Source organism: Leucoraja erinacea, chromosome 3 (assembly GCF_028641065.1).
Source record: "Leucoraja erinacea ecotype New England chromosome 3, Leri_hhj_1, whole genome shotgun sequence".
In the NCBI taxonomy this organism is placed as follows: domain Eukaryota; kingdom Metazoa; phylum Chordata; class Chondrichthyes; order Rajiformes; family Rajidae; genus Leucoraja; species Leucoraja erinaceus.
Genome location: NC_073379.1, coordinates 27,166,510 through 27,194,011, shown reverse-complemented (window position 1 = coordinate 27,194,011; position 27,502 = coordinate 27,166,510). Strand labels below are relative to the sequence as shown.

Genomic DNA, 27,502 nt, shown 5'->3' with positions numbered 1-27,502 from the left:
GACTTTTCGTTAGCTCTCCACAAAACAACTAGTGTAGAAAGGAACTTCATATGCTGGTTTATACTGATGGTAGACACAAAGTGCTGGAGTAACTAAACGAGTCAGGCAGTATCTCAGGAGAAAAATGATCAGTGATGTTTCAGGTCAGGACCCTTCTTCAGAAATAAGACCCGAAACATCACGCATCCTTTTCTCCAGAGATGCTGCTTGACCCGCTGAGTTACTCAGGCACTTTGCGTCTAGCCTTCAAAATAAGTATCAGGACACTGCAATTGCTAAGTGTGACCAACAAGCCCTTAAAACCTAGTGATTTGCTCCATTTTAATATAACACTGGTGATCATAATCATACTGAAGGCAATCCTGAGTACAGTTCCTCTCTACGTTTCACAAAAAGTGAAGAGAGGCATATTTCTAGGATTGGTGCTTTGAAGCTTTTTCCATTCTTGCTTCAAATGAAGGTCCCTTAATATTAATATTTCTCAGTTCCAGGATTGATTTTTTTTCTCTCTCCCCTGCGCTCATTCCTCTTCTGTTTGTTTACACTTCATCTGGACTAGAGCTGAGATTAACAAGCTTTCAGCATCTTTTCGGCCCACACCCACCACCTTTTGAGCCATATAGTTCCTGCCCTCCAACCCATCAAAGATATTCCCTTTAGAGTCACAGAGGTATACAGCATGGAAACAACTCATCCATGTCGACCTAATCGAGCTTATCGCACTTGCTTCTGTTAGACCCATATACCTCCAAGCCTTTCCTATGTACTAGACTGTCCAAATATTTATTGAATGTTGTGATTGTACGCTCCACTACTTCCACTGGCAAGCTTATTCCATATATGCACCACATTTTGTATGAAAACATTGCCCTTCAGGTCCCTTTTAAATTTTTCCCCTCTCACCATAAATCTATACCCTCCCTATCTTTAAACCCCCCACCAAAGGAATCAAACTGTGGCTATTTACCTTATCTATACTCTTGTTTAAGAAGAAACTGCAGATGCTGGAAAATCGTAGGTAGACAAAAAAGCTGGAGAAACTCAGCGGGTGTGGCAGCATCTATGGAGCGAAGGAAATCTAAGGCGTAGCTATGTGCACGCGCATGGGCCCAAGCTATGCCTGCCTCTTTGTAGGGTACGTCGAACAATCCTTGTTCAAGGCGTACCGTAGCCCTATCTCCGAACGCTACCTCCGCTACATCGACGACTGCATTGGTGCTACCTCCTGCACCCATACACAACTCACAGACTTCATCCATTTCACCACTAACTTCCAGCCGGCACTCAAATACACATCTCCCTACCGTTTCTAGACCTCACTATCTCCACCGCAGATGACAGACTACTGACCGACATCCACTATAAACCCACTGACTCCCATGGCTATCTGGACTACACTTCTTCCCACCCTGCTTCCTGTAAGGACTCCATCCCCTACTCCCAATTCCTCCTTCTACGCCGCATCTGTACCCAGAATGAGGTTTTCCACACCAGCTCATCGGAGATGTCCTCATCCTTTAGGGAACGGGGGTTCCCCTCTTCTACTATAGATGAGGCTTTCACCAGGGCCTCTTCTATACCCCGTACCTCTGCTCTTACTCCCCATCCCCCCACTCGTAACAAGGGCAGAATCCCCCTTGACCTGACCTTCCACCCTACCAGCCGTCACATACAACAGATAATCCTCCGACATTTTCGCCACCTCCAACGGGATCCCACCACTGGTCACATCTTCACACCTCCCGTTTTGGCTTTCCGCAGAGACCGCTCCCTCCGTAACTCCCTGGTCAATTCGTCCCTTCCCACCCAAACCACCCCCTCTCCTGGCACTTTCCCTTGCAACCACAGGAAATGCCACACTTGTCGCTTTACCTCCCCCCTTGACTCCATCCAAGGACCCAAGCAATCTTTCCAGGTGCGGCAGGGGTTCACCTGCACCTCCTCCAACCTCATCTATTGCATCCGCTGCTCTAGGTGCCAGCTGCTTTACATCGGTGAGACCAAGCGTAGGCTTGGCGATCGCTTTTCCCAACACCTCTGCTCGATTCGCAATAACCAACCTGATTTCCCCGTGGCTCAGCACCTCAACTCCCCATCCCATTTCGAATCCGACCTTTCTGTCCTGGGCCTCCTCCATGGCCAGAGTGAGGCCCATCAAAAATTGGAAGAGCAGCACCTCATATTTTGCTTGGGTAGTTTACACCCCAGGGGTATGAACATTGACTTCTCCAATTTCAGGTAGTCCCTGCTTTCTCCCTCTTTCCCCTCCCCTTCCCAGCTCTCCCACTGTCCACTGTCTCCGCCTCTTTCTTCTTCCCACCCCACCCCCACCCCCACATCAGTCTGAAGAAGGGTCTCGACCCGAAACGTCGCCTATTTCCTTCGCTCCATAGATGCTGCCGCACCTGCTGAGTTTCTCCAGTTTTTTTGTTTATCTATTCTCGTCATCATTTTATAAACTTCCAAAAGGTCACCCCTCAAGTTCCTACGAGCCAAGGTTAAAAAAAGAGCTAGCCTATAATGGGCCATTATGGGCTCTACCCTTCCTTGATCATCTGTTGCTGACCCTGATTTGTTCTGGCCTTTTCCTACCTCAAGTTTCCCCCCCTTCCTACTTTCAGTCTGAAGAGTTCTGACTCGAAATCTCACCCATCCTTTTTCACCAGAGATGCTGCCTGACCTGCTGAGTTACTCCTGCACTTTGTGTCTAGCCTATATAGCCTGGTTTGTTCAGTTCAGGTTTGAACATGGTTGTATTTCTGCTGTGTTTGAATTCCTCCTACATGAGGTATGTTGCAGGACTAAGATGTGCCTGTATATTGCAAACCTACAATCTTCAGGACTGTGTGCTGAGCTGGCATCTGACGTTCTCTAATTCCATGCTGCAGTGCATAGGATGGAAATCAGGACAGCACTGAACCATAAAGACAGCACAGTTGCACAGCTAGAAGAGCAATCATATATCAATCACACTGCTCAACCTGATCACATGATACTCTGGTCAACCTGAAGAGTACCTTTAGCAACAGACTGGTTCCACCAAGATGTGGTACAGAATGCCATAGGAGATCATTTTTTCCCTGTGGCTATCAAACTGTACAACTCCTCTCTCTTCTGTCATTGGGGTAGACTGACTCCCCTCCTTCCACCCCAATCTTTGCACATCCCCAATCCTTTCTACTCATCACTTTCATGTTTCATGGATCTTGTGTTTTATGACTTTTGGCAGTTCAATTTCCCTCCTGGAATTAATAAAGTTTCATCGTATCATATCACGATTTTGGGTGCTGAATGTGTGGAACCTGCACATTCTCCCTTTGATTGAGTGAGTTTCTCATAGGTGTTTTGGTTTCCTCCCATGTCCCAAAAATGTGTGGGTTGGTAATTTAAATTGAAATGCCCCAATTATAGGTGGGTTTTAGAATCCAGGGGGAATTGAAGGAGAAGGGGAATGTGTGGAGAATAAAATTGGTTATGGTAGAACTTGACTTGACTGGAGGAGTTTTGTCTCTGAGTTGTCAAAACTCCTCTCGTCTAGTCAAGTTTGTTGTCATCTCCACAAGCACAGTACCATGAAAAACTTGCAGCAGCATCACAGGCACATAAATATGGATAACATAGAAACATGAAATATACATAAATTATACATCAGTTATGCACAAATTCTACAAGACAATTAAAACAAAAACCATAACAAGATAGTAGTACAAATGTTGTAGGATTAGGGGTGTATGGCTTTGTTCAAGTACCTGATCTAGGTATGTTACAAAACCTACCTGAATCGTCGATGAGAATCTGCCCCCACCCCGTGTGTGTGATTTTGGCGCTGTTTAGAGGGGGTGGGTTTAAAACGCGATTTTTACTAGGCTGTTGCAATCGAAAATGTTCAGCCTAGTAAATCATTAACAGAAAATCGCTGAAAGACCCCGTCGCAAAAGGTATTATTAGTTTTTATGGCCTTGTATAATAGTTATAGTAGTTTAAAAATCACTCTCTAAACCCGTGACCTCTCGCAGCCCCAGGGTTTTATAAAGCAAACAATTAAAGGTATGTACCTTATTTTTACATTAAAAGGGGCTTCTTAAGAACCCTGTATATAAAGTTTTCTATAGCGAATAGTTCATTTTGGGCTTTTTATATCCCGCAGTATTTTTCTGGGCATTTGAGGGCACAAACCCACTGCAATGTGAACGTTCTAATCTAAACCAGCGCGTTCACAGGAACCCACTAGAAAGCCGATTTTAATTGACTTTAATTTACAGCAATTGAACACTAAATTCCTTCCATTTGGTCTATAAATTGATGTAAATGAGATTTAAAAATCATGTTTTATTGTGAAGTATTTGTGAATATTATTTGAACACTTGGGCTATTTAAAAATGTTAATCATTTATTAAAAAATGGATAGATGTTTAGATCTAGTAATTGAAGTTTGAAATTAGCTACAATTGGGTAACTAACTAATTATATGCTTTAATTTCAGGTCCTCCAAGTAAGATTATTTTATATTTGTTTCAGAATGGTTCAATCTATGATAACTGAAAATTTCATTCAGTTCTCTTAATTTTTAAGAAGGTTATGGGCTTTTGACTGTCCTCGATCACAGTTTTTTTATTATGTCCATAGAAAATCAATAGGGAACAAGATGCTAATTTCCGAGTATGAAAATGGCCATAACTTTTTTATTACTTGAGATATGAAAGTGAATTAGGTGTCAAATTAAACTTATTGTTATGCTTTATCTGATGGGATAAATTGCAGACTTGATTTTTTAAATCTCAAAATTTTGTAACATTGCTACCTGATCATTGCAGGAAATTGGGAGTTCCTCAATCTGGAGATGTGCAACTTCAGGCTTCTGTGCCTCTTGCTCGACGGTAACAATGAGAAGTGAAACTAGCTCGTATGGTGGGGATTCTTGATGATACATGCCACCACTTGAGGCAGTACATCGTGTAGATGCTTTCGATGGTGGGGAGGGGTGTGTCCTTGATGGACCAGGCTGAGTCCAGAACTTTTTGCAGCTTCTTGCATTTCTATGCTTTGGAATTGCCGTACCAGGCTATGCGGAAATCAGTCTGGTTTCTTTCTACAGTACATCAGCAGTATTTTAGAGTATTCACTGACATGATGAATCTGTGTAAAATCTACGGGAAAACAATAGAAAATAGAAAATCTTTGTGATTACATCTATGTGCTGGGACCAGGACTGGTCATTTAAGATGTTAACGTCCAGGTACATAGTTCCTTGAAAGTGGCTTCACAAAAAGGCTTTTGGGACTTAAGCCTTCATCAGTCAGAGTAATATAGAAACATAGAAAATAGATGCAGGAGGAGGCCATTCGGCCCTTCGAGCCAGCACCGCCATTCATTGTGATCATGGCTGATTGTCCCCAATCAATAACACGTGCCTGCTTTCTCCCCATCTCCCTTGATTCCACTAGCCCCTAGAGCTGTATCTAACTACTTGAGTGTAGACGTTGGGAGGTCTTGTTGCAGTTACATAAGACATTGGTGAGGCCACATTTAGAGTATTGTGTTCAGTTTTGGGCACTAAGCTATCGGGGGAAAATGTTGTCAAGCTGGAAAGGGTGCAGAGAGGATATGATCGGCCTTCATAACGAGGATGGATGATCAGCCTTCATAACAAGAGGTTCAGTATAGGAGTAAAGAGGTTCTTCTGCAGTTGTATAGGGCTCTGGTGAGACCACATCTGGAATATTGTGTACAGTTTTGGTCTCCTAATTTGAGGAAGGACAGACATCCTTGTGATTGAGGCAGTGCAGCATAGGTTCGCGAGATTGATCCCTGGGATGGCGGGACTGTCTAATGTGGAAAGATTGAAAAGACTGGGCTTGTATTCACTGGAGTTTAGAAGGATGAGGAGGAATATTATAGAAACGTATAAAATTATAAAAGGACTGGACAAGCTAGATGCAGGAAAAATGTTCCCAATGTGGGGCGAGTCCAGAACCAGGGGCTACAGTCTTAGAATAAAGGGGAGGTCATTTAAGACTGAGGTGAGAAAATACTTTTTCACCCAGAGAGTTGCAAATTTATGGAATTCCCTGCCACAGAGGGCAGTGGAGGCCAAGTCAATGGATGGATTTAAGAGAGAGTTAGATAGAGCTCTAGGGGCTAGTGGTGTCAAGGGATATGGGGTGAAGGCAGGCACGGGTTATTGATAGGGGACGATCAGCCATGATCACAATGAATGGTGGTGCTGGTTCGAAGGGCCCGAATGGCCTCCTCCTGCACCTATTTTCTATGTTTCTATGACTGGAGATGCATAGTAAATATACTCTTGTCAAGTCTGATAACAAGAAGATGTGAAAAATAGACAGATCTGATATCCCCTGTTCATAAATTCTACTGAAATCGAGACTGGTTTCATGATTAATCATATTACCCTGCAGTCAGTCACGAGTTTAGACCATAACTAGATGAGCAGTTTCCCAGCACAGAGATTACATCAGATTTTGGAATAAGGTCAGCACAAACTGTAGCAGCCTGTTCAATTTTCTGAAACAATCTCAAACAATTGTATTTGTTGTGCTGCAAAATTAATCTCTTTGCATAAACTGGAGTTTGGCTCCAAGTAATCTACTTTATTGATTGTATTTCTTTCTCTTTCTGAAAATTTACAAGGCTGTGGAAATTTTATTAAAACATTTATTCCAATCACATTCCCATTGATTAAAAATCCAATGCAGCTGTCCAAGCTGGCCGATAGCAGAAATGTTCATCCTAGACTTGCTAATATATCCACGCAGTAAATTTAGTTAATCCCATTTTAGTTTTGTTTGATATTGATATAGCTAATTCATTTAATTACAATATAAATTGTAACAATAATCTGTTCAGAATCCATTCTTTCTTTTCAACATGTAACCAACATTTATTTTTCTTGCAGTCATACCATAATAGTTCATTTCAAACTTTGATTCCCATAACAAAATGATAATGTTCTTGCCTATGTTACATGCCATCCTTTCAATAGCTGGAAAGGAATTTAAGCATTCAAGCGTGCTAAATTAGGAAATTTAAAGCGTGTCATTTTCTCAAGTCTTGTTGCAAAATACAGCTTCAAAATTGAAAAGTGGTTCCTGAATTGGTGAACTGTTTTATTAAAATGTTAGATTAAAGAATGCAGTGCATTTTTTTCCCTGATTGCATTAGAGTAAACATTTTAATCAAACAGTACACCAATTAATGAAACACTTTTCAATTTTGAAGCTGTATTTTGCAACAAGACTTGAGAAAATGACACAGGTGATTTTTTTGCCCTGATATGCTGATTGTTGGCTCGAGGCGGTGTGATCCCAAACAGATATATAATTGCTAACTGCAGAACGGGTTAAACAGAGGTTCACATGCACCTCCTCTAACCTCACTACTGTGTTTGGTGTTCCCAATGTGGGCTGCTGTACATTGATGAGACAAAGCGTAGACTCGGCGACCATTTCACTGAACACTTTATCTCGGTCCGCCAAGGCCTACTTTTCTGCCATCACCTAGTCAACCAAGGCCTACTAGTCTCTAATTTTAAATAAATTCTACATACACCACCTATCCCTTGACTCCATCCGCCCCCCCCCCCCCCCCAAACTCCACTAAAAATTATATAGCCAGTTCCACAGTTCATAACAAGTCGAGTCAAGTTTATTCGTCACATACACATACGAGATGTGCAGTGAAATGAAAAAACCTAAGCAGGTCACGGGGAGAACGTACAAACTCCGTACAGACAGCACCCGTGGTCTCCGGCACTGCATTCGGTGTAAGGCAGCAACTCTACCGCTGCGCCATCGTGACCGCCAGGATGTATCCCTCTTGAGATCACACTCTTGAGAACAATGTATCCCTCTTGAGATCACACCGTTTCTAGCCAACAATCGACCTATCAGGAAACCTCCTGGTCATCTGGTGCTGGTCCCAATTTGTCCAGGTTTTTTTCTCGCTTCCCGTTTCTCCCCCTTCCTCCCCACGACAATCGGTCTGAAGGAGGTTCAGGATTGAAGAAAGTTTCCAGTTATGGCAGTCGATGATTTATCTGAAAGTATACAAAAGCAGATTTAGACAAATATTCCTAAAGGCTGAAGATCTTGATATCAAATATTTCTTTTTCATTCATGTCTTCTTTGTGAAGTTAATGTTCCTTCAGAAAATATGGGTGTCATGTTACTAATGGAAGCAGTCGCAGTCTGTTAATGTCCTTCAGAATTTTGTTTAAATCTTTGTGTCAGGATTCATATTGTCAAACAATCACTCATTTAGGATTGCTCATCAGAATTCAAACCGTGTTAAAAGGGTATAGTAGTACAAAAGGAATAGAGCTGTTGAAAAATTATGAACATGAACCAATGTTCGCTTTTACCAATCGGCCAATGTAGCTGTCACCAAGAAAGCAGACCATAATTAATTTCTCAAGAGACTAAAGAAGTTCAGCATGTATCCAGCGGTTCTTGCCAACTTTGACAGATGCATCAGGATTCATCATTGCATGGTTTTGGAACAGCAGCATCCAAGATTGCAAGAAATTGCAGAGAATTGTGGATGCAGCACAGACCATCACATAAACCGGCCTCCCTTCCATTGATTCCGTTTATAACTCACACTGCCTCGGCAATGCCACCAGCATAATCAAGGACAAATCACTAATCCCCTCTTCCATCAGGCAACAGGTATAGAAGTATGAAAACACACACTTCCTGATTCAGGGACAGTTTCTTCCCAGCTGTTATCAAGTAACTGAACCATTCTACCAATAACTAGAGAGCAGTCCTGAGCTACTATCTACCCCGTTGGAGATCCTAGGACTATCGATCTTCACTGGACTTTATCTTGCACTAAATTTTATTCACGTTATTCCCTTTATCATGCATCGTGTGGATGCTGTGGATGGCTAGATTCTAATCATGTGTAGTCTTTCTGTTGACTAGTCAGCACGCAACAAAAGCTTCTCACTATACATGACAATAAACAAAACTCAACTCAACTCAACTCAATCGTAGAAAGAATCCCACCGAGATGTATCACAGCTTAATTTGGAAAATGCTCTGCCCAAGGCTGCAAGAAATTTCAACCAATCTCATTGCAGCCCTTACACTTCTTTTATCTGCGCTTTATCTGTAACTGTAACACTATTTCTTTACTTTTAGATGCCAGTGCGTCATGGTTGTATATTTTCAGTATGTTACTGGTTCGTGTTGTAGTCTAGTCCACACAACCATCTTCAGAATATTACATCACAATTTTTGTTGGGAATTATTTTTGTATTTTAAATAAGATTGAAGGATTTGCTTTGTTAAAAACGAAATAAATGCTTGGAATTCGTTTCTAGCATTGTGTATTGTCTTCAATACAGCATTAAAATAGATTCCTTGTGCCTATTGATTCTGTCAGTTGGCACATGGTGAAGTCAAAGATAGATGGACTCGGGTGACGTTTCAAGTCGGGACCTTTCTTCAGACTCCTAGGAAGGGTGTCGACCCAAAATGCCGCCTATCCATGTTCTCCTGAGGTGCTGCCTGACCTGATGAGCTACACCAGCACTGTGTCTTCACAGTGGATGATGCACTGCCTGTAAATTGAGAGGTGTCTGGAGGAGGAATTAATGGAATGTTGTCATTGCAATTTGGATTAAAATATATGTGAATTTATATAATTGGAATCTAATTATAGCATAATGTCTGATTGTTTTCAGGATCAATGTCAATTAAAAAAAAAAGAAAATCACTCAAATAGTTTATTGCTGTGAATGAAATTATTATGAATTTTCTTCTTAAAGGAGCCAACTATACAATGACGAATGGGGGTGGTATAAACAGCACAACGCATTTATTGGACCTTTTGGACGAACCAATACCTGGCGTTGGAACTTATGATGATTTCCACACCATTGACTGGGTGCGGGAGAAGTGTAAAGACCGAGAAAGGCACAGAAAGGTGAGTGGGACAAGTAATTTCACATTGAATATTGGTGGAGAGATGAACAATTCAGAAAAGTGGTGAATCTAAATATATTTATTTTAATAACTACTATTTCTGTTGTCTTTTAAGTTTTGAGATCACCGTCAGTGGTGTCGATCACAACGTGCAGGAGCTCATTTAGAGGAGATCAGAAGATGCTGAAAATATTCAGCAGGGCAGATAGTGGAGAGAAGACCAAAGATATTCTTAGTTCTAATTAGCAAGCATCTCAGGTCCCTTGTTGCCTAAACTTTCTAGACCAGCCTACCATGCAGGACCTCATCAAATATCTTAAAGTCGACATAGACAACATCTACTGCCCTGCCTTCATCAATTGTCTGAGTTACCTCCACAAAAAAACTCTAATTAGTGAGGCAGGATTTTTTCCTCACAGGATCATACTGCCTTTCCCAATGAATACTGTCCACCAGAGCTATAGAATTGTATCGCATGAAAACTGGCCTTTCGGTCCATGCTGACCAAGTTACATTCCTGAGCTTGTCTCATTTGCCTGCATTTGGCCCACATCCCACTGAGCTTTTCCTATCCATAAACCTGTTCAAATGTCTTTTAAACATTGTAATTGGATCTGCATTTAGCGCTTTCTCTTTCAGCTTGTTCCACCTATTCACCCCCTCCGTCTGGACCCCTTTAAATCTTTACCCTTCGACCCTAAACCTATGTTTCTACACTTAGACTACCATACTCGAAGGGGGAAAAGATTGTGACAATCCATCTTATCTGTGCCACTTATTTTATAAACCAGTATAGGGTCACCCCGTGGCCTTCGTTGCTCCAGGGAAAGTACTGCTAGCCTATCTATTCTCTCTCTATAACTCAAACCTTCCAATGGTCTTGAAGGGGACCCACTTTTTTTGCTAACTGCACTGTTGTTCGTGTCTGAAAATAACTTACTTTCTTTTAAAACCTTTTTTGCCCCCACTATCACCACAAGACTTTTTTCTTATCAGCTGCTGACTTCTTAAAAATACCTCTAACATTTTGGTGCAATCCATTAATGAATATCACAAACATCGTGACACCTCCGACTGAGCCTGCAGAACATCATGGCAGCTTAAATTTCACTGATCAATCTTTCTCATGGCGCCTTGGTAGAAATCCATGTCTACCATCCTTGTTGCCACTTTAAAAATTCAAATCAATTTTGTTCTATACAACTTTCTCTTAACAAAAATAGAAATGCTCAGCAGATCAGGCAGCTTCTGTTGATAAAAAGATAGAGCCAATGTTGATGGAATATCTAGGGCTGCTAAAAGAATGATAGAAAATCACAGCTGAAAGTTTGCCTCATTTCCTCTCTGCACAGGTACTGCTTGACGTTGAGTTTTTCTGGGGTTTTCTGTTTTTATTTTGGACTTTTGCACCTGTGTTTTTTTGCTTCAATGTCATCATCCAATCCATGCTGTCGTTGGTTAATCTGCATCCTCAGAGATGATGATTAGAACAGTCCCTTAGATTTTCTTACCTTCCACCAAGATTAAGCTGACAGAACAGTTTTGTTAAATAATGGTACAATATGTCTGGTTCCCCATTTCTCTGGCACCTTTCAAGTTTATCTCAGTTTACCACCCACTGCCAGACTAGCTTAAACCCTCTCATTTTGAGCTTGCAATCCAGCTGGTACTTTGAGCCTTTCTCAGAAATGCATGCCAGGTCACAGGTGAGCGGAAGTCATTATTAGAGACAAAAAGTCATAAAACGTGGAAACAGGCCCTTCGGCCCAACTTGCCCACACCAACCAACATGTCCCATCTACACTAGTCCCACCTGCCTGCACTTGGCCATAACCATCTAACCCTGTCCTATCCATGGACCTGTACGATTGTCTCTGAAAATGTTATGCTAGTACCTGCCTCAACTACCTCCTCTAGCTGCTTATTATTTAACTGAGCTTGCACTATAATGACCGTGTCAGGCGCCATCTGTGGATGCACCATTTCAAATCAGGACCCATCTTCAGACCCGACACAAAATGTCACCATTATCCTCTACAGATGATGCTGCCTGACCAGCTGAGTTACTGCAGCACCTTGTATTACTCAGCATTCCCTCGTCCATTCCATTGCAATCACATTTATAAAGTCAGTTTATCATTAGGTTAACAATAATTAACTGCATTTAAGAAACGATTCAAATTGTGTTGGGAAAAATGCGAGATGATATGATTGCAATAAAATATTTATAGCTCAGATAATCATTACAACAGTGTAGAAGGTTGCTCTTTTGTCAAAGACTGACAAAGCTTATTTATTGAGTCCATTGCTGAGGCAGAGGATTAGGAACCAATTACTAGTTTTTCTTATCAGTGCAACATTGGTTTCTGTATTTATTTTAAATTTACAGTGTGCATGGTGAAAAGTTCAGGAAAATATTTCATAAACATTATTTTTGATGTCTAAGCAGGAAAGTTGAGTACTGCTGGACAATTAGTTTTGAATGTAGTTTATAATTCAATACTCTTTTGTTGCAGATTACTAGCAGGAAGAAAGATTCTGTATGGGAGTTCGTAAAAAGCTTATATGATGCTTGGTCTGGATGGCTGGTTGTAACTCTGACTGGTCTGGCATCAGGTAAAGGGATGGATGCGACGTCATTATCGATTGTAAATATATCTGACAGAGATCGTTGAATGAGAAATGTTTAGTTCTGTGAACTCATTCTTGATAAACATTAATATGAAGAAATTTGGAACTCTTTGGGAAAGATAGCAGGTTTAAGTCCTGAGTCCTAATATCTGGATTGGATATTGATTTCTGATCAACTTTACAGGAGTTATGAAGACCCAGTTTGCCCTTCATAAACTTATTCTCAATTGCCTTTGTCGTAAGAGCAGCTATCACCTTACAATTTACATTGTTCTTTGTTAAATACGATTATAGGTTTACAATACTTATTGGTGTTTTCAACATGTCTCTGTGATCTCACCCCTACTTATTTCTTCTTGCCCTCCATCCCACTGAGACATCTGCACTATTCCATTTTAATCATTACTGTTTTCCACTGCCATCCCTTGGTGGCTTTTCCTCTAGGTGTCTGGACTCAGCTCCAGAATTTCCTTCATAAACACCCATCATCTCCAAACCATCTAAGAAAATGTTATGGCAGATGGCTAATACTAGGTCAGAGAGTCAGAATTTAAGAGCTTCTTTCCTTTATGTTTTTAAGTGAGTTTTTTTTTAATACTGCTGATAAATACTGCTGATAAACCATGACATTAAAGCAGATCTAGAAATACAAATTATTGTTTATGGACGGAAGCAGACTCATTAATAATGTAATACAGGCCCACCACCGATTTTCTGGCACCATTGGTTCCAGAGCCTTGCTGGATTATCCATTTTGCCACTGATCGTAGTAACAGAGGTCGTGGCCTCTGAGAAAAGTCAAATTGTACTGACTGGTTTGGCTAGGCCGCCAAGGGGCTGAGATACCGGCCGGCAAAGTCGGCCTCCGAAGTGGCTGGGCCGGAGTTCCAGAGTCCCAGCCACAGGGAGCAAATTAGACCCGCCGATCAGTCGCAGAAGTCAACTATGAGAACGGATCTGCCGGAATTTAGCAGGATGAGAAGGGATCCTATTGAAACATATAAGATTATTAAGGGTTTGGACACGCTAGAGGCAGGAAACATGTTCTCGATGTTGGGGGAGTCCAGAAACAGGGGCCACAATTCAAGAATAAGGGGTAAGCCTTTTAGAACGGAGATGAGGAAACACTTTTTCCACACAGAGAGTTGTGAGTCTGTGGAATTCTCTGCCTCAGAGGGCAATGGAGGCCGGTTCTCTGGATACTTTCAAGAGAGAGCTAGATAGGGCTCTTAAAGATAGCAGTCAGGGGATATGGGGAGAAGGCAGGAACGGGATACTGATTGGGGATGATGATCCATGATCACATTGAATGGCGGTACTGGCTCGAAGGGCCGAATGGCCTACTACTGCACCTATTGTCTATTGGCTCCGGCCAGGCCAATTTTCCAGAGTCCCGACTGCAGGGGTCAAATTTGACCCGCCGATCGGCCACAGAAGTTCCGATGAGATCGAGATCGGCAGCCTCACCTAGGCGCCACATTTTCGGGTGGGTTTCCGGGGGGGATTTCGTAATTTTGCCCAGATTAAAGGAGGTGCCGGACAACCATTTGTCAGAAAATTGGTGGTGGAGCTGTAGTGATTTGATATAGTTGTGCAGATATGCAGAATACCTGATATGTGTGAAATATGATTTATGCCAACAATCTCAAATTTTTTATGCTCTATCCATCTTTGGTGGCAATAGTTTCCAAATACATTAAGATGTGAAAGAATGTCAATGTGATGAAAATTCAGTGGAATAAAATCTTTGTTCACAGTCATTGTTTCTACCTTCTGCCACGGAATATAAAAGATCATTGTCCTTGCGAATAATTGTGCAATGTTTCATAGGTTGTCATTTTTCTTAAAAAGGAAATGTTGGTGTATTGCACAACATGTCTTGAGAAGTCCATCCATTCAGATGCCTCTTCTGATTCTATTTCTTCTTGCCCCTAAGGCAAACTTTTTTGAAGATGCCTCCCTTAGCTCCAGTCCTGAATTTGTCATTTATCATTTGTCATTTCCTGCCTTGTCCTCTCTGTATGATCTTTTCAATGAGACTTGTCTCCTACTCCCAGTAAACAATTGACAGCTTTCCAGTACCCAAGTTAGCTTATGTTATTAAATGTTCTCTCTGCTCTAATTCCTCATGTCTATAACAATGCAGTTGACTGTTAATCATCCTCTGAAGTGGTCTAGCAGGCAATTCATTTGTAACAAGCTACTTCAGAGATGTGAAATAAGAGAGATACCTTGGATTCCATCAATGGAATGATTCCAATCTCCACCCACTTCCCCTGCAAGCACCTTCCTCCTTCAAAGTTGTCCATTCCAAATGGACTTGAAGCTCCCATTAAATGTCAGTTTGCACTAAATACCTCGCATTCCTCTCCGTCTGTATCTTGCATTTCATCAGACTTGCAGTCATACCTTTCCAATCTTCTGTCTCAGAATCACTTATTTCTGTGCAGCATCTTGAGACGTTCTGTACGAAAGGTGTTAAATAAGTAGAATTCACTTTTAAACTGTGAAAAGTAGAATGAGTTAATTGTTAGCAAGTATCTTGGCTTTCGTTCTGATAGCATGGTGGAATAAACTTGAAGGTAGGTGGCACATAGTTGTTATTTTGTACCATGAAAAAACTGAGTTTGGCACAAATTAGATTGTTTGATTTTTGTGACAGGCTGCACAATTCATTCATTCATTCAAACTTTGAAGAAAATTGGCAACTAAAGGTGTGATTTGATGTGACAATCTTCAGGTGCCTTGGCTGGTTTAATAGATATTGCTGCTGACTGGATGACTGATTTAAAGGAGGGCATTTGTCTGAGCGCATTGTGGTTTAACCATGAACAGTGCTGCTGGGGATCGAGTGAGACAACGTTTGAAGCAAGAAACAAATGTCCTCAGTGGAAAACATGGGCCGAATTAATCATTGGACAAGCGGATGTAAGTAGACTTACTGTGAATACCTCATGACAGATGTCACCTTTATGCAGATATCTACACTGTATAAGCAGTCATTTTTGCTGCTGAAACTCAAATAAGTAAAAAGTAGAAACAAGGAACTTTAGATGCTGGTTTACAAAAAAAGACACAAAAATGCTGGAGTAACTCAGAAGGTCAGGCAGCATCCCTGGGGAACATGGACAGGTGATATTTCAGTTTCTTCTTCAATCTGATTTATTTTGTTGTTGTTTGTCGCAACCTTGTAACAGTGCGGGCGGCACTGTGGCGCAGCAGTAAAGTTGTTGTCCTACAGCACCAGACACCAGGGTTTGATCCTGACCTCGGGTGCTGTCTGTACGGAGTTTGTACATTCTCCCTGTGACCACATGGGTAGACACAAAATGCTCACCGAAATGTCACCTATTCCTTTGCTCCATAGATGCTGCCTCACCCGCTGAGTTTCTCCAGCATTTTTGTTTACTAGCATTTTGTGCCTATCTTCAGTTTAAACCAGCATCTGCAGTTCCTTCCTACACACGGCTTATTCTGGGTGCTCAAGTTTCCTCCCACACCCCTAAGACATACAGGTGTGTAGGTTAATTGGGTTCAATAAAATTGTAAATTGACTCTAGTGTGTAGGATAATGATCGTTGGTTGTTGCAGATTCGATGGGCTGAAAGGCTAGTTTCGGCGCTGTATCTCTAATGTCTAAAGTTTTATTCAATATTCCAGCATCTGCAGTTCCTTGTGCCTTCAGTACCCTTAATACCTCTGGTTAATTATATGGGTATCAGGGTGGAAGATTGCAACCTTCACGTGGTCCGCCCTGTTTCGACGAATGCAATTAAATAAGATCAAATAGAACAAGTTGTCCTACAACTTTAGGCTGTGCACGCCATTCGCAAGAAGAAGATATGGGTATCAGTTTTCCATCCACAGAGTTTGAAAGCAAAATGATATTCTGGGAGGTTTGAAAATGTTTGAGAGTGTTTTGTTCTGTTGTTGACTATTCGGCGTGACCTGAAAACTAGGTGCTTATTATTTGCCTAATGGTGATCTGCCTGAAATGGGAGCTGTTCTCTCCCCAGTGCTAACATTGGGATAAAAGATGCATGAGTATATGTTTCCCAAAAGCTTGCAGGCTGTGATTCAGCGTTTTTGGTGTCATGTTTTGCAGGGTCCAGGTTCTTATATAATGAACTACATTATGTACATCCTTTGGGCCTTGGGCTTTGGCTTCCTGGCTGTTTCCTTAGTGAAGGTGTTTGCTCCATATGCCTGCGGCTCTGGGATTCCAGAGGTGAGATTCAAAACATTTTTTTTTTAATCTTTTAACAATGTAATTTACATTTACTGTTCTGAAAAAAGTCCTTTTTTTTCATTAAATGCAACACTGGATGACTGGCCTGCTGTACCTGAGAAGAATAAAGGACCAGTTAATGTTTTATCAACATGGGCATGATGAATGAAATTACTTGTTTATTGCTGTAAGAATTTAAGGTTGTAAAGCTTCAGGTGTAGACATTTGGTCAAAACTCGTTGTTGGGAGATGACGGTCTCTGCCTGACAGGGGTGCAACGATAGAGCTGCTGCTTACAGCTCCCACGTTCAATCCTGACTATGGGTGCTGTCTGTACGGAGTTTGTACGTTCTCCCTGTGCCAGTGTGGGTTTTCTCCGGGTGCTGCAGTTTCCACCCACACTCCAAAGACGTACAGGTTTGTAGGTTAATCTAACTTCGGTAAGAATTGTAAATTGTCCTTAGTGTGTAGGATAGTGCTAGTGTATGGGATAATCGCTGGTCGGCGTGGACTCAGTGGGCCGAAGGGCCTGTTTCCGCGCTGTATCTCTAAAGTCTAAAGAAAAGGTTTCCTGTTGAGCCGAAACACATCAATGGGCAAGGATAATGTCTCCCAGTAGAAGCCAGTTAAAAAGCTTCACTGACATGGATGTCAGAAATTAGTAAGAAACTGGTAAGAAATTAAAAAACTGGTAAGAAATTAAAAAAAACATTCACCTGTGATTAGCACATCAAATTATATTTGGATTCTTAATTTGGATCTAATCTGGAATGATGAATTTAGTGTCCTCTGTCTGCTGTCTGGAATATTTAACTGAGCTGAGTGTGAAGGATTTAATTCAGTTCTACTTGGGCTATCATATAGCACTGGGCAATAATAGTTCAACTGCCAGTAGAAATATTTTTCAGTTCTGAAGGCCGTTCTTGTGTTGAGAATCAAAACAATTTATTAGAATAAAATGAGTCATTCTGTCTATGACTTCTGAATTTCTTTGGGGGAATGGAAGAACTGTATTCCATAGTGTGTCATCTTGACAAGTACCAATTTTGACGTTTTTATAACCTTTCATGTTTGTTCTCCACATATGTTAAGAATATTAAGAAATTTGAACGAGCATCTTGATTGAATACTAACCATAATTTTACTTTTTTTTAGTTAGCTGGATAAAAAGTGCATGGGAATTTCAAACTATTATAATTAATCTAGGAGAAAACATGATGACCTCCAATTTACAGAATCAGAGAAGGGTTACTGCACAGAAGGGCGCTATTCAGCTCACTAAGCCCATGCTGGGGAGTTTCTCTATGCCAATGTCCAAGTCCAAATTTCTCTGTCATTTTGTGTAAAAGCAATTTTTCAATGCTTATTAAAAGAAAAATCAATTCCTGATCCCTCTTAAGTCTTCAGCATCAGTTTTAACCTTTGTCTCCTCGTGCTACTCTCACATGATTCAAAGGTTTATGAGTGATGACTGGTCTGTCGCAGTGTGTCAAACGTGCTTTCCAATTCCCGAAAAGTGCCACTGTCATTGGCACGATTTTGAAATGCTTTCACAGAATTAAAGAAAGATTTGGGCACGAAGGAAACCGTTCAAACCATCCAGCAGAGCAATGCAGTCAATCCCATCTCTGGCCCGACAGATTACTTTCCTTCCAATGCCCCTCGAAAACCTTGATTTATTCCACCACCATCACTTGCAGTGAATAATAGATCTGCATTTAGAAAACAATTTGTCCTTGAAGCCTCTTTTATGTAGAACAGATATAGCACAGTACAGCAGAGGAACCGGTCTTTCAACTACATTGTGCTGATCATGATGCCAATCTAATCTGCACATTTGCCAGCACATGGTCTTTATCCCTCTATTCCCCGCTGGCCTTATGTCTGTTTAGATGCATCTTGACATTTATTACTCTTTTATATTAATTATTAATTAAAACAATTTATTTGCTTCTACCATTTCCCTAGTAGTGCGTTCCAGGCACCTACCAGTTTGTGTGCCTCGTAAATTTCCTTTAAACTTTCCCTCTCTCACCTTAAAACTGCCATCCTGTATTTCACATTTTCTTTCTGGGAAAAAGACTCTGACTATCTACCGCGTTTGTGCCTTTCATTCTTCCATCAGGTCCCCCCTCGCCTTCAGATGCTCCAGGGAACACAATCACAAGTTTGTCCAACCTCTGCTTATATCTAATACTCTCTAGTCCAGGCAACATCCTGGTGAATCTCTTCTTTACCCACTCCAAAGCCGACACATCCTTCCTGTAATGTGATGAACAGAATTGCAGATAATACTTAAAATATGGCCTAACCAAAGTTTTTAACCGCTGCATTGTTAAATATCCTGACTTTTATACACTGACTGACTGTCTTCATCATCCTATCCACTTTGTGGGAGCTATCGACTTGCTCCCTTCTACATCAATGCACGCTAGGGTACTTTCTTATATTTGACCTCTGTCAGAACCAGTGCAAAACCTCACATTGGTCCAGCTTAATCTCAGGGTACCATTTCTCAAATAGCAGAAGTACCAGGACTGATTGCTGGTGAACACCACTGGTCACAGACCTCCAGTCAGAATAAAGGGCCTGTCCCACTTTCATGACCTAATTCACGACCCCTGCTGAGTTTGCCCTTGACTCATACTCGCAGCATGGTTGTCACGAGGTCGTAGGTAGGTCGTAGCAGGTAGTGATGCTAGTCGTAGGTACTCGTGGCATCAAGTAGGTTGGGGCGTTTTTCTAGCATGATGAAAAATGTCCACGAGTAAAAAAGTTCGTGAAAGTGGGACAGGCCCTTAACTCCCTTCCATTTCTACTTTCTATCTTCTATGGTTAAGCCGAATTTTGAATCCAATCCACCAGGTTTTCATGGATTCCAATGCAACTTTCCTGCTTTTAGGTAGCCTCTACTTATGAGGATTAAAATCCCATAAATTCCACTCACTCAATATGCCCATGTATTTTGATGACTTTCTCAATATCCCTTAGGTTTTTCAATGGTGAACGCACAGACACTCCCAGGCCCCTCTGTCCTCACATTCTTCTAGTTTAGTTTAGAGATACAACACGGAAGCAGGCCCTTCGACCCAACGAGTCCTCGCCGACCAGCAATCCCCCTACACTAACACTATCACACTACGGACAATCTACACTTTTACCAAAACCAATTATCCTCTACCGCTGCGCCACCGTGCCGCCCTTTAGAACTTCGCGTTTAGTCAGTATTATCACTCCTTATTCTTTCTGCCCAAGTTTATCTGCCTGTCTTATCACATAACACCATTTTTTTTCAATCTAATATTATTTGTGTTTCTCTATTACAGATTAAAACTATTCTTAGTGGCTTCATCATCCGGGGCTACCTAGGCAAATGGACGTTGCTAATTAAAACAATCACTCTGGTTTTAGCTGTGGCTTCTGGACTCAGCCTGGGGAAAGAGGGTCCTCTTGTACATGTTGCCTGTTGCTGTGGAAATATATTTTCTTATTTATTCCCAAAATACAACAAAAATGAAGCAAAGAAGCGAGAGGTAGGAATCCTACTATATTTTTTCATTATATTTTCTTACGATTCCTTCCCTTTCAAAGGTTTGTCAAGCATTTTGGTGCTTGCTTTGTTTCCCATCATCTTAGAGGTAGGTCTTGTAATCAGCATTTTGCCTTGACTCTTGAATCTTTATAAAGCACTTGGTTAAGTTTAGTTTAGAGATACAGTGTGAACAGGCCCTTCGGCCCACTGAGTCCACGCCGACCATTGATCACCCGCACATTAGTTCTGTCCTACACACCAAAGGCAATTTACAGAATCTTTTCCCTCTCACCTTAAACCAATGTACTCCAGTTCTTGATCCTCTACCCTGGTTACAAGACTATACATCTACCTCTGTGCATTTTCTGCATCTAAAAGTATTCACTGTGAACCACATTTTGGGAACAGCTCCATCCAAGACCACAAGAAATTGCAGAGAGTTGTGGACGTAGCCCAGACCATCACGCAAACCAACTTCTCTTCCATTAACTCCATCTTCGGCAAGGCCACCAGCATAACCACGGGCCAGTCTCACCCCAGCCACTCCTTTGTCTTTTCTTTCCCAACAGGCAAGAGGTACAGAAGTGTGAAAACACACACCTCCAGATTCAGGGACAGTTTCTTCCCAGCTGTTATCAGGCAACTGAACCATCCTACCACCAACTAGAGAGCGGTCCAGACCTTTCATCTACCTCATTGGAGACCTTCGCACTGTCTTTAATCAGATTTTATCTTGCACTAAATGTTACTCTCTTTATCCTATATCTGTATTGTGATGGCTTGATTGTAATTGTGTATTGTATTTTCACTGACTGGATAACAGGTAACAAAGGTATTTTCACTGCACCTAGGTACATGTGACAATAATAAACTAAACAACTAGACATTAAAGTAAGTTCACCAACTGTTGTTTCTTCACACAGGTGTTGTCTGCAGCGTCAGCAGCTGGAGTTTCTGTGGCTTTTGGTGCTCCAATTGGCGGTGTCCTTTTTAGCTTGGAAGAGGTAATGGATGCTTTCTCTTCACTTCCAGTTTCAATCAGTTTCATAAGTTCAAAAGTCAGTGGAGCAGAATTAGGCCATTTAGTCCATCAAGTCTTCTCCAGCATTCAATCATGGCTGATCTATCTTTCCCTCTCAACCCCATTATCTTGCCTTCTCCCCGTAACCCCTGACACCCATACTAATCAAGAATCTGTCAATCTCCACCTTAAAAACATCCATTGAGCCAACTGTGGCAATGAATTCTGCAGATTCACCATCCTCTGAGTAAATAAATTCCTCCGCATCTTTTTAAAGGGTTTGTCCTTTTATTCTGTTGCTATGGCCTCTGGTCCTAGACTCTCCCGCTAGTGGAAACATCCTCTCCACATCCACTCTATCCAGGCCTTTCACTATTTGGTAAGTTTCAATGAGGGTCGTGTGTTTCTCCCCCCTACCCCCTTCCTCCTAAACTCCAGCGAGTGCAGGCTCAGTGCCGTCAAATGCTCATCATATGTTAACACAATCGTCCCTGGGATCATTCTCGTAAACATCCTCTGGACCCTCTCCAATGCCATCACATCCTACCTCAGATATGGGGCCCGGTTTTGAGGCATATTACAGTAGTAAACGTAAATAGCAGTGGGTAGCAGCTGCAGTGCTGTTTCACCTTCTGTAGCCGCCCAAAACAAAGCTGCTGTCTGATTTTGTGGAATGAAATGTCCATTTAGTTTGGCAGTAGCCAAGGCTTTGCGTGCAGCCTTTACAAATTGAACTGTGAGCATTCATCCATTTTCAACTGTGTTCCCATTTTTATACACAATCTGTACACAGGAATAAAGGGTCTTTCAGAGCCTCGGCTTTGCTGCACCTCGCATTATCATCAATGTTTAGAGTAGAAGGCTGAATGTTGAACTCAAGAACTGGGTTAACCTTTGCTTCTATGTTTAGAGTGGGAGACTAGAACGGAAATGGGAGCAGTAGTAGGCCTGCAGGCCCTACAAGCCATGCTATATGATCATAACTGATTAATGCTGGCCTCAACAGTCCAACTAAACTAAAATTAAATCAGGGACAGAGATTCAATAACATTAACACAAATAGATTATCTGTAATGAAGGAAAAGGAACGTCAGGAATGTGAGATATTCCTAAAAGTGTGCTGATAAGAGCTCAGGACATGCATGTCCCTGTTAGATTGAAAGGCAAGGCAGGCAAAAGTAACGAACCTTAGCTGACGAGGAAAATTGAGGCATTGGTCAAGATTAAGAAGGAGGCAATGGGATAGGTTTTGGCAGATGGGATCAAGTGTATCCCGAGAGGAGTTTCAGGAACTAAGGAGCAAACTAAGAAGGAAATCAAAAGGGCAAAAGGGGGACAGTAGATAGCTCTGGCAGATAGCATTAAATATAATCCCAAGAGATTTTATAAGTAAATAAAGAGAAAAGGGGTAACTAGAGAGAGAGGGACGCCTCAGGAATCATAGCAGTCATGTGTGAAGCAACATGAGATGGACAAGGTCATCAATGACTATTTCCCCTCTGCTTCAACTATGGAGAACGACCTGAAGAGGATTGAGGAACTTGGGGCAGTCAATGGAAGTATTTTGAGAGCAATCAGTATTGTGGTCAAAGAGGTGCTGAAGGCCCTGACGCGTATAAAAGTAACCAAATCTCCTGGGCCTGATCAGATATATCCGAGGACATTGTGGGAAGCTCGAGAGCAAATTGCGGAAGCACTGGTTGAAATTTACGAGTCATCATTACATAGAGGAGAGGTACTGGAAGACCGGAGGGTGGCAAATGTTGTGCCTCTATTCAAGAAGGGCTGTAGGGAAAAGGCTGGATACTATAGGCCAATGAGCTTAACATCTGTCGTTGGAAAGTTACCAGAGAGTATTCTGATGCAAATCTGATTGATTTTGACGATGTGACCAAAAAAGTTGACTCGAGAGTCTGAGCTCTCGTGAGAGGTTGAGCAGTCTGGGACTTGGAGCGCAGGAGGGTGAGGGGTGATCTTAGAGAGGTGTATAAAATCATGAGAGGAATAGATCAGGTAGACACAGAGTCTATTACCCAGAGTAGGGGAAATCGAGAACCAGAAGACATAGGTTTAAGGTGAAGGGGGAAAGATTTAATAGAAATCTGAAGGGTAACATTTTCGCACAAAGGGTGCTGGGTATATGGAACAAGCTGCCAGAGGAGGTAGTTAAGGCAGGGACTATTCCAATTAGACAGGTACGTGGATAGGACAGGATATGGGCCGCACACGGAGAGATGGGATGAGTGTAATTGGGATGTTGGTCGGTGTGGGCAAGTTGGGCTGAAGGGCCTGTTTCCACGCTGTGATTTACTCTATGATTCTATGAATAAAATAATGGCATTAAAAGTAAATTAAATTTTAGGTTTTTTTTGTCTTAGAGATACAGCATGGAATCAGCGCCTTCAGCTTACCGAGTCCATGCTGATCATTGATCACCCGTTCACATTAGTTCTATGTTAACCCACCTTTGCATCCATTCCCTACACACCGGGAGCAATCTTACAGAGGCCAATAAGCCTACAAACCACACGTCTTTGGGATGTGGGAGGAAACCAAAGCACCCAGAGGAAACCCACAAGGTCACAGGAAGAACATGCAAACTCCACACGGACAAGGTCATAATCGAACCTGGGTCTCCAGCACTGTGAGGCAGCAGCTCTACCAGCTGCACCACTGTGCCGCCCAAAGGTTCAGAACCAGATTTACAGGAACCTGGTGAAAACATAGCGAATCCCCTTAAACAAAAGGTTATTTATTTGTTTTAATTCCTTTTCAGATAAGGAAAATACATTTCTCTCAGTTATTTATGATCCCTAAATCAGAAAATCCAAGAATTGGATTCCATTTGGTGTAACATTTAATGTTAGAAAATGGAGTCCATGATTAAGATTGATTGAACACCAGGAAAATTTCTGCTGAATGAAGAGAACCAGCATGTATGTGCAATGGACACAAAGTGCTAGAGTAACTCAGCGGGTGATGCAGCATCTTTGGAGAACAAGGATAGGTGACGTTTTGGACCCAAAATGTCATCACTCCATGTTCTCCAGAGATGCTACTTGACCTTCTGTTACTCCAGCACTTTGCGTATTAGCCAGAATCTGTAGTTCCTTGTATCGGCATATGTGACACGTAGGTACATATGTAAATGTTTAATTTCCTGGAATGGGTGACTATATAGCAGACTGAGTAATGCTTGTTAATGTTATTTGTGTGGATTGCAGGAGGTAATCAATAACATCTCTGATAAGGGACTATTGCTTAAGGTTAAAGATCATAAAAGTCCAGGTAAATTACTAACCCTTGTTAGAAATGTTATGACCAACAGAAGACAGAGTTGTGATAATGGGTAAGTATCAAATTGACAGGATGTAACTCATGGTTTTGCATCAGAAACTGTCTTGGGATTGGGACCTCAGCTGTATGTATAAACACCTTTATGTTGAACAAAAGGCAGCATTGTAACGAAAGTATTAAAAAGCAAACTATTAAGAGATCAGGTGGCTCAGCGATACTGTGGAGGATGTATTTCAGAGTAATTGAACATGAGACTTTGGTTTGAAAAAGGATTGATCCGAATACTTTCTAAAGCTGGAATGATTGGAGATGTAAAGAGTCTTACAGCGTGGAAACAGGCCCTTCGGCCCAACTTGCCCTCTCCGGCCAACATGTCCCATCTACACGTCCCACCTGCCTGCGTTTGGCCGATATCCCTCTGAACCTGTCCTATCCATGTGCCTGTCTAACTAAAGAGTTCATGTACAACGGTTAAAATGTCAGGAATAGCCACAGATAATAATCAAAAACTCTTAATGAAACGTTGGTCTTTACATCTAGAGGAATAGAAAATAGTGATTTAAGTTAATTTTGGCTTTACTAGACTTCACTGTAGAGATACAGCATGGAATTAGGCCCTTCGGCCCACCAAGTCTGTGCCAAACAGCAATCACCTTGTTCACTAGCACTAGGGACAATTTACAATTTTTTTCACCGAAGCCAGTTAACTTACAAACCTGCATGTCTTTGGAGTGTGGGATGACACTAGAGAGCCCAGAGCAAACCCACACGGTCACAGGGAGAAGGGACAAATTCCGTCACACAGCACCCGTAGTCAGGTTCGAACCCAGGTCCCTGGTGCAGTATAGCAGCAACTCCACCGCTGCACCAACGTACCGCCCTTAACAAACAGACTAATTCTAGCTTACACTGCATTTGGGCATTCTGTGCACTTCTGGGAATGGATTGATCTTAAGAGGGGGTGCAGCCTACATTTACCCAGAATGTGAAAGCTTAAGAGATGAAATTTCACAAGCTAGGATTGTATTTCTGAGGTTTAGAAGATTGAAAGGTAAATTTAATCAAAAATACTAATGGGAAATGAAAAGATAGATTCTTTCTACTGTTGGTAGTGTCTGGGACTATTAGGTCATATTTTATAAATTAGTTCCATGTCTTTCGGTGCTGAAGTTAGAGAATGCTTGAACTTGTAATGGGTAATGGAAGTTTGAATTAGTTTTGCACAAACACAGTTGATACTCAGGCTACTCATTAATTTTAAATCAAAGATTGATCAGGTTGAGAAACATGGGACAAAGGGAAGTGTACAAAGAAAGGTAACAATCATCTATGATCTCATTGTGTGGTAAAACAGGCTCAGGGGGTTAAATGCCCAACCCATCCATGGAATGAAATACAACGCATGAAAAGAAAAATTGAAACAAACCAAACACAAAAAAGGCAGCCAGGATCAAGAAAAACCCTGGGAACTTGCTGCCGAAGCATATTTTTGTGTTACCAGAAACGATCCACTCCAGACCTCATCGCAACCTTGGGCTAAATGCGGACCAAAAATCTAAAGTGCAGACATGAGGTGAAAATGACTGTACGTGACAATCAAAATGGCACGTGTCTGATTGCAGTGACAGATAAAACTGAAGTCAGCGAGGAAATAATTTCAATGGTTGTAATCATACTCAGCACAAAGGAAGCCTTCAGTCTGAAGAAGGATTCCGATCCGTAACGTCACCTTTCCATGTTCTCCAGAGATGCTGCCTGACCCGCTGAGTTACTCCAGCACTTTGTGTCCTTTCGTGCAGCACAAAAGAATGAGGTTGTATTGTTTGGATATGAATCACCTGACCTCAGGACATTACTGCAAGAGTTTGTTGGCAGATGCTGCTATATGAACATTCACCTTCACTGATTTCATCAATGATTTTTGCTCCGCTGAAGTGCAGGAGGAGATAGAGTTATACAGCGTGGAAACAGGCCCGTTGCCCACACTGACCATAATGTGTCATCTACACTAGTCCCACCTGCCTGCGTTTGGTCCATATCCCTCTAAACCTGTCCTATCCATGTACTGTACCAGTCCAAATTTTTCTTAAATGTTGCAGTAGTATCTGCCTCAATTACCTCCTCTGGCAGCTCCTTCCACACACCCACCACTCTTTGTGTGAAAAAGTTATGTCAGATTCCTATTAAATCTTTCCCCCTTCACCGTAAACCTATGTTCTCTGGTTCTCAATTCCCCTTATCTGGGCGAGAGACTCTATCCATCTACCCGATCTATTCCTCTCATGATTTTGTACATAATGTTCACTGAGCTCACTGATGATTGCATTATATTTAATTTCATTTCAACTGCAAGTGAAGCATTACTTTCCTGCAGGCAGCTGTAACAAAGTATCATTCAGGCAAGGGCTTATGAAGTGGAAAGTAATAATAGCACTACAAAACTTTTCTTTGATGTTCAATGAAATCGAGTCCCCTGCCCAGACTGGATGTGTGTGTCAGTGACTCACGTCTTGAATTTGAGTCTTTTCACAGGAGGAAATTCAAGAGCATGATGAAGTGCTCTCCACATGCCTGGATGTATAGATACAAAAGCATCCAGGACAAAGCAGCACACTTAATTGGCAGTTCATCCACCACACCTAAACACTCATTCCCTCCGTGACTGGCAGGCGGTAGCTGCAGTGCAAAGTAAACCTGTAAAACCCGCTGCACTTCCTCACCCAGACTATTCCCAAATCCAACCATTCAAATCAATGGCACTTTATTGTAACATGTACCTAGGTACAGTGAAATGCATTGTTTTTTAAATCCGGTAAAATCATACAGCAGACTTTGCGTAGGCAGTG

The 27,502-nt window shown here is 41.7% G+C and overlaps 1 protein-coding gene across 4 annotated transcripts in view; it reads left to right on the top strand.

Annotated features, from left to right (window-relative positions):
* Window positions 1-27,502, top strand: part of clcn3 (chloride channel 3) — a 118,327-nt gene that overhangs the window by 68,066 nt on the left and 22,759 nt on the right. For all 4 annotated transcript variants that reach the window (XM_055632339.1, XM_055632341.1, XM_055632338.1 and 1 more), the window contains 6 exons: window positions 9,791-9,948; window positions 12,464-12,563; window positions 15,319-15,506; window positions 16,684-16,806; window positions 20,133-20,339; window positions 21,262-21,342. In XM_055632339.1, the coding sequence (XP_055488314.1) occupies window positions 9,791-9,948; window positions 12,464-12,563; window positions 15,319-15,506; window positions 16,684-16,806; window positions 20,133-20,339; window positions 21,262-21,342 (857 nt within the window). The remainder of the gene's footprint in view (window positions 1-9,790; window positions 9,949-12,463; window positions 12,564-15,318; window positions 15,507-16,683; window positions 16,807-20,132; window positions 20,340-21,261; window positions 21,343-27,502) is intronic.